The 15129-nt window shown below is 39.2% G+C and overlaps 1 protein-coding gene across 1 annotated transcript; it reads right to left on the bottom strand.

The window, feature by feature from the left end:
• Nucleotides 1-2644: 2644 nt before the first annotated feature.
• Nucleotides 2645-3712, bottom strand: LOC125078815 (olfactory receptor 52D1-like). Its single transcript, XM_047692014.1, has one exon. It carries the CDS (start codon nucleotides 3654-3656, stop codon nucleotides 2700-2702), a length of 957 nt encoding a protein of 318 aa, XP_047547970.1. The 5' UTR covers nucleotides 3657-3712; the 3' UTR covers nucleotides 2645-2699.
• Nucleotides 3713-15129: the final 11417 nt, after the last annotated feature.

The raw sequence follows: 15129 nt of genomic DNA, 5'->3' as shown, positions 1-15129 counted from the left end.
CAGTGACATCCAAAGGGAGCAGACAGGGGCTGGAATTCTTTCAAAACCTACTTCTCAGAATATTGTCATTATTTGTCCTATATGATAGTTTCACTGAAGACCACTCTTGCAAGCTATCTGTATTTGTTCTCATCCATAGATTTTTTTTGTGTAAACATTATTTTTTCCTGTGGGTAATTGTCAGAAACAATTACAGGCAATTAACTTTGTAGCTGCCTATGATAGCAGATAACAGTTGGGAAAAATAAGAAACTAGCCAAAAAGTTAAAGAGGAAAATATTATATTTGTAGGAGCTTTGAGTGTTTTTGACACATGTCAAAATATAGAAAGCCATGAGCATGTCCAGATCTCTGCACAGCCTGAGGGCTGTAGATATACCAGAAAAGATCTGAGAAAGCCCTAACATCCCTGTCTCGACTTGAAGCTCTGCATGAGAAGGAAAAGGAAGGCTAACATAGAGTCCCACATTGAATGGCTGAGTGTTGAAGTTTTGCTCCAGCCTGCATATAGTACTCTGAGTAAAGACAAAGACTTACTGTTTCCAGGTATGTAAGGAAATCTCTTTCCAATTATTAACTGGCCACTGAGCTAGCTCAGCAGAGACTTCAGTGGCTACACATAAAAAATAATTGATGCTACAGAATTAATTTGGCAAATCACTAAGCAAATAGCAGCAGCAGTAACAACAACAAAAACAAATTCTGGGGAAAGACAGTGTGATTCTCCAAGTTGCCACATTATGTTATCTAAAATGTTGAGTTTTCAGGGTTGCCTGGGTGGCTCAGTTGGTTAAGCATCTGCCTTTTGCTCAGATCATGATCCCAGCATCCTGAGATGGAGCCTGACATTGGGCTCCCTGCTCAGCTGGGAGCCTGCTTCTCCCTTTGCCCTCTCTTTCTGCCCCTCTCCCCACTCCTGGGTGCATTCTCTTTCTTTATCAAATAAATAAATAAAACCTTTAAAAGTAAATAAATAAAAATAAATAAACTAAAATTTTCAGTTTTCAACAGGTTATGGGACATCAAAAGAAATGAAAATTAAGGCCCATGCACAGGAAAAAAAAATATCAAGAGGAACTGTAGGAAACCAAAACATTGGACTTACTAAACCATGACTTTAAATGAGTTATTTCAAATATGCCAAAGAACTAAGGGAAACTGTGATAGTGATAATATTAGTAAAGAGATAAAAAATATTTTTAAAAATCATAAATTCTGGAGTTAAAAAGTACAATAATTGAAATAAAAAATGTACTCTAAGGTTTCAAGAGTACATTTGACCATACAGAAGAAAGAAACAGCAAACATGAAAATTGGTCTATGGAGATTATTCAGTCTGAGTAACTGAAAGAAAAAAGAATGAAGTAAAATGAGCAGAGCCTCAGAGACCTGTGAGACATCATCAGGAGTGCCAATATGTATTTATGAAAGTCTAAGAAGGAATGGAGAAGGAGAGAGAGAGAGAAAGAAGGAAGGAATTTTTGAAGAATTAACATTCAAAACTCTCTGAATTTAGGGGCACCTGGGTGATACAGTTGGTTAAGCATTGGACTCCTGGTTTTGGCTCAGGTCATGATCCTGGGGTCATGAGATCAAGTCCCACATCAGGCTCTGCACTCAGTGTGGAGTCTGCCTCAGATTCTCTCTCCCTCTGTCCCTCCTGCTCATGCTCTCTCTCTAAAATAAGTAAATAAATCTTCTAAAAAAACTATTTGAATTTGATGAAAAATATTAATTTACAGAAGCTCAACAATTTTCAAGTATGATAAACTTAAAAGTACACTGAGTAACCAAAGTCAACAAGCAACTATGTAGAAAGGCACTGGGACTCTGAACAGACTTCTGTATATCCTTAATAAGGGATAAATTTGTGGCTAAAAGGAAATGAACCTTGCAATAAGAGGAGTGGATCGTAATGGAAGAAAATATGGTTTTACTGAGTGCTAATAATATGCCAAGCAATGCCTAAATTTATGCAACAGTTATATAATACAGTAACAAAAATTATGTGAGAGTAGAAAACACAAAATATTCTTAGATGAGTTACAAACCAAAAATAATAATGTTTTGAGAGGTTATGTAACTTTTACATCTTACATTTATTTATTAAGCATTTTATGCTTCACTCTTCTAAAATTTCTACACATTCAATAATTTATTTTATCCCCACCACACCCCCCCAGAGTTAGATATTATTATTCTCATTATACACTTGACAAAAATAGGCATAAAAAGATTTAGCAATATGTTCAAAACACAAAACTAGAGAGTGGAGGATTCAGTGTTCAACCCAGGCACTCTGATTATTCCACTTGTGTCTTGTGCTCTTGATCTCTGCACAAAGCTTTGGAGTTTATTTAAATGCACTCTGAACGTTCTCTTTTTTTGTTTGCTTTTATTTTATTTCCCAGTAGAGTATTTCCAACATGAGATGCAGTGAGAATTCTAGACAAGAATGTTTTCCTTCTTGGAAAATTATAGTCAAGTTATAGATGACAGAAAAAAATACAGTCTTGCTCAGGGCAATTCAGAATAGCTCAAGAAGCACAGTCACCATCATATACAACAATTTATCTGATCATTTCTCTTCCACTGCCCTCTCCCGAGTCTCACATCATGGGCTCCCCTGCATGTAAAACTCCTAGACAATTACCCTGCCCATTTAGCAGTCTTTATCATTTCCAAGTGCTGCTTGGAACTCATACTGAGCCCTTCTTCAATTGAAATAGTCTCAGAAATCGACTCCGGATCTCCTTGGTCCTAACACCATAGATGATTGGGTTAAGCAAAGGAGGCACCAGAACATAGAGGTTTGCCAGAAAGATGTGCACATTCTTGGGGACTCGGTGCTGCCCAAAGCGGTGGGTGAGGAAGGAGAAGAAGGCAGGAATGTAGAAGACCAGGATGACTCCGAGGTGGGAACCACAGGTACTCAGAGCCTTGTGCCTGGCATCTTGAGATGGCAGGTGGAAAACAGCATGGAGGATAAAGCCATAGGAAATGGCAATGAGGATGGAATCCAGACCCATGGCCAGCAGAGCCACAGTCAGCCCATAGACAATATTGACAGTGATGTTGGCACAGGCCAGGCGAGCGATGCCCATGTGCTCACAGTACGTGTGTGCCATGACATGGTGACCACAGTAAGGCAGTCGCCTCAGCAAGAAGATGAATGGGGAGACGATGGCCACACTACGGAAAAGCCCAGCAAAGCCAATTTTGCCTATTACGGTATGGTTGAGAATGGTTGTATATCTCAGTGGGTTGCAGATAGCCACGTAGCGATCAAAGGCCATAGCAAGAAGAACTGAGGACTCCAGAGCATAGATAGAATGGACACAAAACATCTGTGCCAGGCATCCACCAAAGGAAATCTCACCAGCATGGAGCCACAAAATGGCCAGCATTTTGGGCACAGTGGTAGAGCTGAGAGCCAGGTCAGTGAGTGAGAGAAGACACAGGAAGCAGTACATGGGTGCATGAAGAGCACTGTCTGTCGCAATGACCAGGATGAGAGCAGCATTCCCAGCCAGAGCTACCAGATACACGGCACAGAAGGGGATGGCAATCCAGACGTGGGCCCACTCCAGCCCTGGGATCCCTGTCAGGAACAGAGTGGCTGGGAGACCATCATCACTGAGGTTGGAAGCTGCCATTCTGCATGGAAATAAAGGGCTCGATACAAAGGGTCATGGTATGACTGCCCTGCCACATCAGTTCTTTGGTTCATTCACATAAAATGATGATATTTCTGTGAGACAATATTTTTTAGGCTGAGAAAATTATTCGTTATTAACTCGTTCAAGAATCTTAAAGATGTTATCAGACAGTCTAGTTGAGAGACAGCAGTCAGTACTGTGGTAAAGGCAGCTAGAGGTCCTGCATGCCCAGCAGTGTGATGGCTGAATACCGAGGCTTGATGAGCATACCAAGGGCTGATAAAGGCTGATTATGGCAGAAAATTATTGTCCCGGGGACACAGTGAAGATATTCTGGGAAGGGAATCTGGTTTTGCTGTGGAAGGCTAGCTACTATTCAAAAACATTCCCCTTAGTAAGCACACTGTCTACTTAAAAGAAACCTGTGTGGGATTCTAAGAAACTTGAATTTTGGTCCTAATTCTTTAACAAAATTGATCTGTGAATGAGAATAAATCTTCTACTTCTTTGGCTTGTCTTAATTTGAAAAAAAAAATCAATGACTCTATAATCATTCTCTCCTTTCCCATCTGTTCCTTATGTGGCATTGGAATAATCCCACAACCTCTTTGGGACTTCTTTTTTCCAAGTCTAAATTTGAAATGACATCATAGGGTTTATTACCTTCACAAAGTTTATAGTTGACCAAAAAGTAGTATGGATGAGTTAAAAATTTCAACACCCGAAATCATTGCCCCCTTTTTTGGCAAGCTCTTTATCTACTAACACCCTTCTGGAGAAAATAGAGTGTCATAATCCTTAGCACGCTTAATCGAAGGGAGACAATGTCCAGAGAAGTAAACTGATGTCATCCAGATCACAAAGCATGTTCATTGCCGAGGGTCCTGAAATTAGGGGTCCTGATTCGAGTTTCAAGTTTTACCTGACCCAGATGTCCATGACTATGACCAATATCTGAATTCCTCTCTCTCTCAAACAAGGCATTTTGTCAAATATCAATTCATAAGGCTGCAAACACTTTCCTAATTATCTGAATTCCAAATGTAAAGAGAATTAGGGAGGCCCTCCTATTTGTATAGAGACCTTCACTGATGAAGGTCTTGGGCTTGGACTTGACACATGCTTTGACTGCAGTGGGGAGAGAGACTTGGATGGTGGTGGGCAGAGAGCTGGAATCGCTACTGTCTTCCCTTCCCTATTCTTTCCAGTCCATTCTTATTATAATTCCATTATAATAAGTCCATTCTTATTATAATTCCAAGTGGAATTATAAGGTACTAGTACTCTGTGACCATCTGGGATGTGAGGGACAGAAAACCTATGGTTAGAGTAGAGTTAGAATTTTTTTTCCCCTAGGAAACAATGGGATATGGATACTGAGGGAGTGCCATTCTGGTCCATAATGCGAGCATCCTCTGGAAACTGTCTCCGGGTCTGGCCTTTGAGGTCCCCATCTCTGACCTAGACCCCAAAAATTTAACTCTGTGTTCTGTCATAGAACACAGTTGTTGGGCAACCCGATTAGAAGAACATACCTGTATGGAAGACACGCATTTGCAGGTGGAGCCCGCTGAAGTTGGAGCTCTGTGAGAGGGTGTGCTGAGTGTGAGACTGTGTGGGCAGAGGGTGCCCGAGTGACAGCTTGTGCAGGAGGTGGGTATCTGAACACACAGAGTTAGTTAAGGAGGTGAAAGCTGTGTTTCAGTGCAGGATCAGGTGGGTGTGGTAGGAGGGAACAGAAGGGTCTGAATGTGTAATCTGGGCTGAAATGACTGATCTTTGTTTGCCCTCTGTTTTCAGGGCTCAGTGATTGTCTTCAGCTCAGCTCTGTGTCCCAGCCTCCGCTGGTGAATGGGCTTGATAAACAAGCTTATTTATTGCCTCTGTCTGTGATGCTCAGGAGTGTAAACCAAATTGGCCTCCTCCAGGGATTTGGTCTGTGATGCACATTTTGAGAGAAAGAATGAGGAGGAGCATTGATAACATGAGGAATATTATGGAAAATCTTCCTTGATGACTTTTCTAGGAAAGAGGAACTGAAACATCTGGTGTATTTCATTTTAGGTTTTATCCTTCCTTCTCCTCTCTTGCTTTCTCTTTTCTTTTCTTGTTTCCTCCATTTCTTCTCTTCTCTTTATTTTGTGTGTTTTGCTGAACTTCCTCTCACTGTGAATCCACCACACTTCTGTGCTCATGGGCAGCAAATAATGGTGGTGGGCATGTACATACATCATTGTACCATAGGCTTCACTTACAAAACACAACCTCAAAGATAAAATTATCAAGAATTTCATGGTGATAGCAACAGAGTGTTAAAGAAAGCACAAAGACCTTCTGAGCATGGGCACCTTGTAAGTGCCCTGATTCATTGCCTTGAAGCTGGACCTGGTAAGAAATGACATTCATACTGTAGGTGGATCCCCTCAGATACCTGAACTTCAGCCATCCATCAGGTCCCTACATGAAAGATTCCCTCTGTCAAAGCACCTTCCAGGATTAACTGATTTTTCTTCTATGACTTCAGAGTACACTATTCTCTTCCCTTGTAACATACCTCCCTCCTCTCAAATTATTTCAATTTAATGTTCTTCAGAAATTTTATGTTGTTGTCACACCCAGTTGCCTGCATTAGTTAAGCATCCTCTTCTTGATTTTGGCTCAGGTCATGATCTCAGGTTCATAAGATGGAGTCCCTCAGTGGGCTATGCACTAGGAGCACTGGGCTTGGTATCTGCTTGGGATCCTCTCTCCATCTCCCACTGCCCCTCTCCACCCCTATGTACTCTCTTTCTCTAAAATAGTAAGTAAATAAATCTTTAAAAAATAATTTTATGTGATGATTTCCTAAAAGAATTTTCAAAACATTACATTCCCCTTTCATAACTTTGAGTTGAGTCTAAGAATTATCATTAAAATATCAGTAGATATTATCAGTAGAAAAGTTTTAATTTCTAGTATGCTGTAAATATTGTCATTTAAAAATAGAAGTCCTATATGATAATTTTTAGTGTATATTATGGAAACTCTATGCCCTAGAAATTTCCAACTCATCATTACCCATTTAAAGTATTTGAACAACAGATAGGAGCAAGATTGTGGAGGAGTAGAAGATCTAAGTATCATCCATCCCAGTAGTTCAGCTAGATAGTAATCAAATCATTTGAACACCTGCAAACTCCACAGGAGATTGAAGAGAAGAAGAGCAGCAATTTTATGAACCGAAAAGCGACCACTTTCTGGAAGGTAGGACGGGTGGAGAAGTGAATCTCAGGCAATATATGGGAAGATAGACAGTGGGGAGAGGGGATGGATGGCTCCTGGGAAGTAGTAGCACAGCAGAGCACAAAATTGGAATGTTTAAAAGTCTGCTTCACTGAGGGATGTAACTCCAAAGTCTAAGCGGGGGCAGGGGAGGGTGGAGCCCTCGTGGGGACAGTGTGGTCTCAGGACCCTCAGGGTCACAGAAAGACTTGGGGTGCCTAAGTGCATCAGATCTCCCAGGTAAAGAAGCAGGGAAGCCACATGCAGAGATAGAATGAAGGAGGGGGTTTTCAGCTCAGGGTTACTTTTAACAGTGATGCCTGGCACAGTTGTAGCAGGGACACTACAAGTGGCAGATCTGGGGAGACTCACCTTCTTCCCCTAGGGGGAGTGGCGTGGGAGTGCAATGTAGGAATCTACTTGGTTTGGAGACTCAAAACAGGGCTATGCACCAGAGATAGAAATGCCCAATCATAGGCCAAGTGAGTTTGGAGTGTGGCTGGAGACCAGAGAGACAGGAGTGATTGACTGCTTTTCTCTGAGGGCTCACTGAAGAGGGGGCCTGAGCTCTCGGCTCCTCTGGGCCAGAGATTGGAAGGCCGCCATCTTCATTCCTGTCCTCCAAAGATGTACAGAAGGCACTCAGGGAACAAAAGCTACCAAGAGCAAAACTGAGCAGATTGCTTAGCCTGGACCCTGGCAAGGATGGTGCAATTCCACCTCAGGCAAAGAGATTTGAGAATCACTGCAACAGGTCCCTCCCCAAGATGATCAGCAAGAACAACCAGCCAAGACCAAGTGCACTGATCAATGAGAACTGCAAAACTTCAGAGCTAGGGAAATACAACACATAGAATTCATGGCTTTTTCCCCATGATTCTTTAATATTTCAAAGTTAAACTTTTTAAATTTTATTTTTTTCTTATTCTATTTTTTAAAAATGTTTACTCTTTTCCATTTTAACATTTTTAAACTATTTTATCTTATCAATAACTTTTTAAAAATCTTTTTAAATTTTCATTTTATCCCTTTGTTGTATTTAACCTTATTTTTTGTGTACATGTATGTTTTTCTTTCTTTAAAATTTTGGGATACAGTTTCTTCTAACAGATCAAAATATACCCTAAATCTCACTTATGGCTTTGTTCTAGTCTCCAGTCTGATCACATTCTCTCCTAATTTTTTTTCCTTTTTATCAAGCAACTTCTTATCATATCAATTCCTTTTTTAAATTGTTTTTAAATTTTCATCTTTACAGTCATATTCCATCACCTCATTGTGTTTACCTTAATTTTTTTTGTGTGTATATGTGTGTATATATATATATGTGTGTGTGTGTGTGTGTGTGTATATATATATATATATATATATATATATATATATATATATTTCTTTCTTTAGAATTTTGGAAAGCAGTTTCTTCTAACAGACCAAAATACCCCCAAAATCAAGTGTGTGGCTCTGTTCTATTCACCTGTATCTATATCTATATCTATATCTATATCCAATCTATATCTATATCTATATTTTTTTCTTTACTTTTTTCTCCCTCCCATTTCATGTCTCTTCTGATTTGGTTACTGTATATTTTTCTGGGATCAGTGCTATCTTTTTAGTGTTTTGTTCTCTGATTCATCTATTCTTATCTGTATAAAATGACAAGGCAGAAAAACTCACCTCAAAAAAAAAAAAAAAGAACAAGAGGCAGTACCAATGGCTGGGGACCTAATCAATATGAGGTGCAATTAAAACTGGAGGCTCTTACTGCTAGAATAAATTAGGCAGAAGAAAGAATTAGTGACATAGAAGATCAAATCCTGGAGAGTAAAGAAGCTGAGCAAAAGGGAGACAAACAACTACTGGACCACGAGGGGAGCATTCAAGAGAAAAGTGATACCATAAGATGAAAAAATATTAGAAAAAATTGGGATCCCAGAAGAAGAAGAGAGAGGCGGGCAGAAGGTGTACTGGAGCAAATTACAGTAGAGAATTTACCTAATACGGCAAAGGGAAAAAAAAGCATCAAAATCCAGGAGGCACAGAGAATCCCCCTCAAAATCAATAAAAATAGGTCCACACCCCATCATCTAATAGTAAACTTACAAGTCTCAGTGACAAAGAGAAAATCCTGAAAGCAGCTCAGGACAAGAGGTCTGTAATATACAATGGTAAAAATATCAGAGTGGCGGCAGACCTCTCTACAGAGACCTGACCAGCCAGAAAGGACTGGCATAATATATTCAGAGCAGTAATGAGAAATACATGCAGCCAAGAATATTATATACAGCTAGGCTGTCATTGAAAATAGAAGGAGAAATAAAAAGCTTCCAGGACAAACAAAAATTAAAAGAATTTGCAAACACTAAATGAGCCCTACAGGAAATACTGAAAGGGGTCCTCTAAGTGAAGAGAGAGCCTAAAAGTAACAGACCAGAAAGGAAGAGACAATATACAGTAATAGCCACCTCATAGGCAATATAATGGCACTGAAGTCATATCTTTCAATAGTTACCCTGAATGTAAATGGGCTAAATCCCCCAATCAAAAGACACAGGGTATCAGAATGAATTAAAAAACAAAACCCAGCAATATGCTGCCTACAAGAAACTCATTTTAGACCCAAAGACACCACCAGATTTAAAGTGAGGGAGTGGAAAAATTTTTACCATGCTAATGCACATCAAAAGAAAGCTGGGGAGGCAGTCCTTATATCAGATAAATCAGATTTGAAGCCAAATACTATAATAAGAGATGAGGAAGACACTAGGTCTGTCTAACAAGGTCTGCCTAACAAGAAGATCTAATAATTTTAAATATCTATGCCCCTAACAGGGGAGCAGCCAATTGTATAAACCAATTAATGACAAAATCAAAGAAACACATTGGTAATAATACAATAATAATAGGGGACACTAACACCCCTGTCACTGAAATGGACAGATCATGTAAGCAAAAGATCAACAAGGAAATAAAGGCTTTAAATGACACACTGGATCAGATGGACATCACAGGTATATTCAGAACATTCCACCATGAAGCAACAGAATAGACATTCTTCTCTAGTGCACATGGAACATTCTCCAGTGTAGATCACATCCTGGGTCACAAATCAGCTCTCAACCAGTACCAAAAGATTGGGATCATACCTTGCATATTTCAGACCACAGTGCTTTGAAACTAGAACTCAGCCACAAGAAGAAAGTTGGAAAGAACTCAAATATATGGATACTAAAGAGCATCCTACTAAAGAATGAATGGGTCAACCAGAAAATTAAAGAAGAATTGAAAAAATTCATGGAAACGAATGATAATGAAAACATAACTGTTCAAAATCTGTGGGATACAGCAAAGGTGGTCCTGAGAGGAAAGTCTATAGCAATACAAGCCTTTCTCAAGAAAGAAGAAAGGTCTCAAATACACAACCTAACCCTACACCTAAAGGAGCTGGAGAAAGAACAGCAAAGAAAGCCTAAACCCAGCAGAAGAAGAGAAATCATAAAGATCAGAGCAGAAATCAATGAAACAGAAACTAAAAGAACAGTAGAAAAGATCAATGAAACTAGGACCTGGTTCTCTGAGAGAATTAATAAGATTGATAAACACCTGGAAGACTTATAAAAAGATAAGAGAAAGGACTCAAATTAATAAAATCATGAATGGAAGAGGAGCAATCACAACCAAAGCCAAAGAAATACAAACAAATATAAGACCATATTATGAACAACTATACACCAGCAAATTTGACAATATGGAAGAAATGGATGCATTCCTCAAGACATATAAACTACCAAAACTGAACTGGGAAGAAACAGAAAACCTAAACAAACCCATAACCAGTAAGGAGATTGAAGCAGTAACCAAAAATCTACCCCCACCCAAAAAAAGCCCAGGCCCATATGGCTTCCCAGGCGAATTCTACCAAACATTTAAGGAAGAATTAATACCTATTCTCCTGAAACTGTTGCAAAAAACAGAAATGAAAGGAAATCTTCTGAACTCATTTTATGAGGCCAGCATTACCTTGATCCCAAAACCAGATAAAGACCTCATCAAAAAGGAGAATTACAGACCAATATCCCTGATGAATATGAATGCAAAAATTCTCACCAAAATACTAGCCAATAGGATCAAACAGTACATTAAGAGGATTATTTGCGGGGCGCCTGGGTGGCTCAGTGGGTTAAGCCACTGCCTTCGGCTCAGGTCATGATCTCAGGGTCCTGGGATCGAGTCCCGCATCGGGCTCTCTGCTCAGCAGGGAGCCTGCTTCCCTCTCTCTCTGCCTGCCTCTCTGTCTACTTGTAATCTCTCTCTGTCAAATAAATAAATAAAATCTTTAAAAAAAAAAAAAAGAGGATTATTTGCCACAGCCAAGTGGGATTTACTCCTGGGCTGCCAGGTTGGTTCAACATCTACAAATCAATCAATGTGATATAATACATTAATAAAAGAAAGAACAAGAACCATATGATACTCTTAATAGATGCTGAAAAAGCATTTGACAAAGTACACCATCCTTTCTTGATCAAAGCTCTTCACAGTGGAGGGATAGAGGGTCCATACTCAATATCATAAAAGCCAGCTATGAAAAACCCACAGTAAATATCATTCTCACTGGGGAAAAACTGAGAGCTTTTCCCATAAGCTGAGAAACATGAAGAGCTGTCCACTATCACAACTACTATTCAACACAGTACTAGAAGTCTTAGCCTCAGCAATCAGACAACAAAAACAAATAAGAGGCATCTGAATTGGCAAAGAAATCAAACTCTCACTCTTTGCAGATGATATGATACTTTATGTGGAAAACCCAAGACTCCACTCCAAAACTGCCAGACTCATACAGGAATTCAGTCAAGTGTCAGAATATAAAATCAATGCACAGAAATCAGTTTTATTTCTATAGACCATAGAAGAAAGATAAATTGAGGAGTTGATTCCACTTACAATTGCACCCAAAAGCATAAGATACCTAGGAAAAAAACCTAACCAAAGAGGCAAAGAATCTGTACTCAGAAAACTATCAAGTATTCATGAAAGAAATTGAGGAAGACACAAAGAAATGGAAAAAAAAATTCATGCTCATAGACTGGAAGAACAAATATTGCAAAAATGTCTATGTTATTTTGAGCAATCTACACATTTAAAGCAATCTCTATCAAAATACCATCAACTTTCTTCAAACAAATGTATCAAATAATCCTAAAATTTTTATGGAACCAGAAAAAACCCTGAATAGCCAGATGAATGTTGAAAAAGAAAATCAAAGTTGGTGGCATCACAATTCCAGACATCAAGCTCTGTTACAAAGCTGTAATCATCAAAACAGTATGGTACCAGCTTAAAAACAGACACATAGGTCAATGGAACAGAATAGAGAGCCCAGAAATGGACCCTCAACTCTATGGTCAACTGATCTTCAACAAAACAGGAAAGAATGTCCAATAGATAAAAGACAGTCTCTTCAACAAATGGTATTGGGAAAATTGGACAGCCACATGCAGAAACATGAAATTGAACCATTTCCTTACACCACACACAAAACCAGACTCAAAATGGAAGAAAGACCTCATTATGAGACAGGAATCCATCAAAATCCTTGAGGAAAACACAGCAACAACCTCTTTGACCTCAGCCACAGCAACTTCTTCCTAGAAACATCACCAAAGGCAAGGGAAGCAAAGGCAAAAATGAACTTTTGGGACTTTATCAAAATCAAAAACTTTTACACAGCAAAGGAAACAGTCAACAAAACCAAAAAACAACCAACAGAATGGGAGAAGATATTTGCAAAGGACATATCAGATAAAGGGCTAGTATTCAAAATCTATAAAGAAGTTACCAAACTCAACACCCAAAGAAAAATAATCCAATCAAGAAATGGGCAGAAGACATGAGCAGACATTTCTGCAAAGAAAACATCCAAATGGCCAATACACATGAAAAAAAATCCTCAACATGACTCAGCATCAGGGAAATACAAATCAAAACCATGGTGAGAAACCACCTCACACCAATCCGAATGACTAAAAATAATCACCCAGGAAACGACAGGTGTTGGTGAGGATGTAGAGAAATGGGAACCCTCCTACACTAGTGGTGGGAATGCAAGCTGGTGCAGCCATTCTGGAAAATAGTATGGAAGTTCCTCAAAAAGTTGAAAATAGAGCTACCCTATGACCCAGCAATCGCACTACTGGGTATTGACCCTAAAGATGCAAATGTAGTGGTCTGAAGGGGCACATGCACATGAATGTTTATAGCAACAATGTCCACAATAACCAAACTATGGAAAGAGTCTAGATGTCCACCAACAGATGAATGGATAAAGATGATGTAAAATGGAATATTATGCAACCATAAAAACCCCCAAGTTTTGCCATTTGCAATGATATGGATGGAACTAGAAGGTATTATCTAAGCGAAATAAGTCAATCAGAGAAAGACAATTATCATATGATCCCTCTGATATGAGGAATTTAAGAGGCAGGGTGGGGAGTCATGGGAGGAAGAGAGGGAAAAATGAAACAAGATGGGATTGGTGAGGGAGACAAACCATAAATACTCTTAATCTTAGAAAACAAACTGAGGGTTGCTGGAGGAGATGAGGGTGGGAGGGATAGGGTGTCTGGGTGATGGACAATGGAGAGGGTATGTGCTATGGTGTGTTGTGAATTTCATAGGACTGATGACTCATAGACCTGTACCCTTGAAATAAATGATACATTATATGTTAATTTTTAAAAAGTATACAAACAAGTTTCTTAACTTTCAGAAGCTTTATTTTTATTTTTTAAAAGATTTTATTTATTTATTTGACAGAGATCACAAGTAGGCAGAGAGGCAGGTGGTGGGGGGAAGCAGGCTCCCCATTGAGCAGAGAGCCCGATGAGGATCTTGATCTCAGGACCTGAGCTGAGAGGCTTAACCCACTGAGCCACCCAGGTGCCCCAACTTTCAGAAACTTTAAATTATTGCCTTGTTCTTTGAAGTTGGTCCACTTTCCCATGTGTGTATTTTTGCTTGAATATCTCAGGATGATAACTCTTACATATTTGTAATAATACAGGAATGATTTTATTTCCTTTAAGAATAGGTTCTAAAGAGGCACCTGGGTGGTTCAGATGGTTAAGCATTTGTCTTCAGTTCAGGTCATGATCTCCAGGTCGTGGGATAGAGCCCTGTGCCAGACTCCCAGTTCAGCAGGGATTTTGCTTCTCCCTCTCCCTCTGCCTCTACCTGTACTCATGCTCTCCCTCTGTATCTCTGTCTCAAATGAATAAATTAAAGCTTAAAAAAAAGAATGGATTCCAAGTGTTCAAATGTTTCATTATAATAATTATAATCACACATTAATAAATGCAATATGAAAATCTTTAAATTTGCTTTGAAAATATTATTCCATTTTAAAAATTTTGTTTAGTTAGCCACTGTATAGTACATCATTAGTTTTTGATGTAGTGTTCCATGATTCGTTAGTTTCATATAACACCCAGTGCTTATCCCAACACATCCCATCTCCTTAATACCCATCACCTGGCTACTCCATCTCCCTACCACCCACCGCCTCTGAAACCCTGTCTCTTGTGGTTCCTGCCCCTCTCTGATTTCTACCCCCTCACTTTTCCCTCCCTTCTTCTATGGTCCTCTGTGTTATTCCTTATATTGCACATATGAGTGAAACTATATGATAATTGTCTTTCTCTTCTTCACTTATTTCACTTAGCATAATCCCCTCCAGTTTCATCCATGTCAATGCAAATAGTGGGTATTCATCCTTTGTGATGGCTAAGTAATATTCCATTGTATATATGAACCACATCTTTTTTATCCATTCATCTGTTGAAGGGCATCTTGACTCCTTCCACAGTTTAGCTATTGTGGACATTGTAGCTCCGAACATGTGCTCTTTTTTTTTTTTTCACTATATCTGTCTCTTTTGGGTAAATACCTAGTAGTGCAATTGCTGGATGATAGGGTAGACTCCATTTTTAACATCTTGTTTAAACTCCAGACTGTTTTTCAGAGTGGCTATACCAGCTTGCATTCCCACCAACAGTGTAAGAAGGTTGCCTTTTCTCCACATCTTTGTCAAAATTCGTCGTCTCCTGCCTCGTTAATTTTTGCCATTCTAACTGGTGTAAGGTAGTATCTCATTATGGTTTTGATTTGTATTTCTCTGATGGCTTGTGATGAACTTTTTTTTCAT

The sequence above is a fragment of the Lutra lutra genome, chromosome 10 (genome assembly GCF_902655055.1).
Source record: "Lutra lutra chromosome 10, mLutLut1.2, whole genome shotgun sequence".
Classification (NCBI taxonomy): Eukaryota; Metazoa; Chordata; class Mammalia; order Carnivora; family Mustelidae; genus Lutra; species Lutra lutra.
The sequence above is the reverse complement of the archived record's forward strand: the minus strand, read 5'-3'. Positions and strand labels throughout refer to the sequence as shown.

Coding starts and splice junctions, on each gene's coding strand:
- LOC125078815 (XM_047692014.1), bottom strand. CDS start 3,656: ATGGCAGCTTCCAACCTCAGTGATGATGGTCTCCCAGCCACTCTGTTC.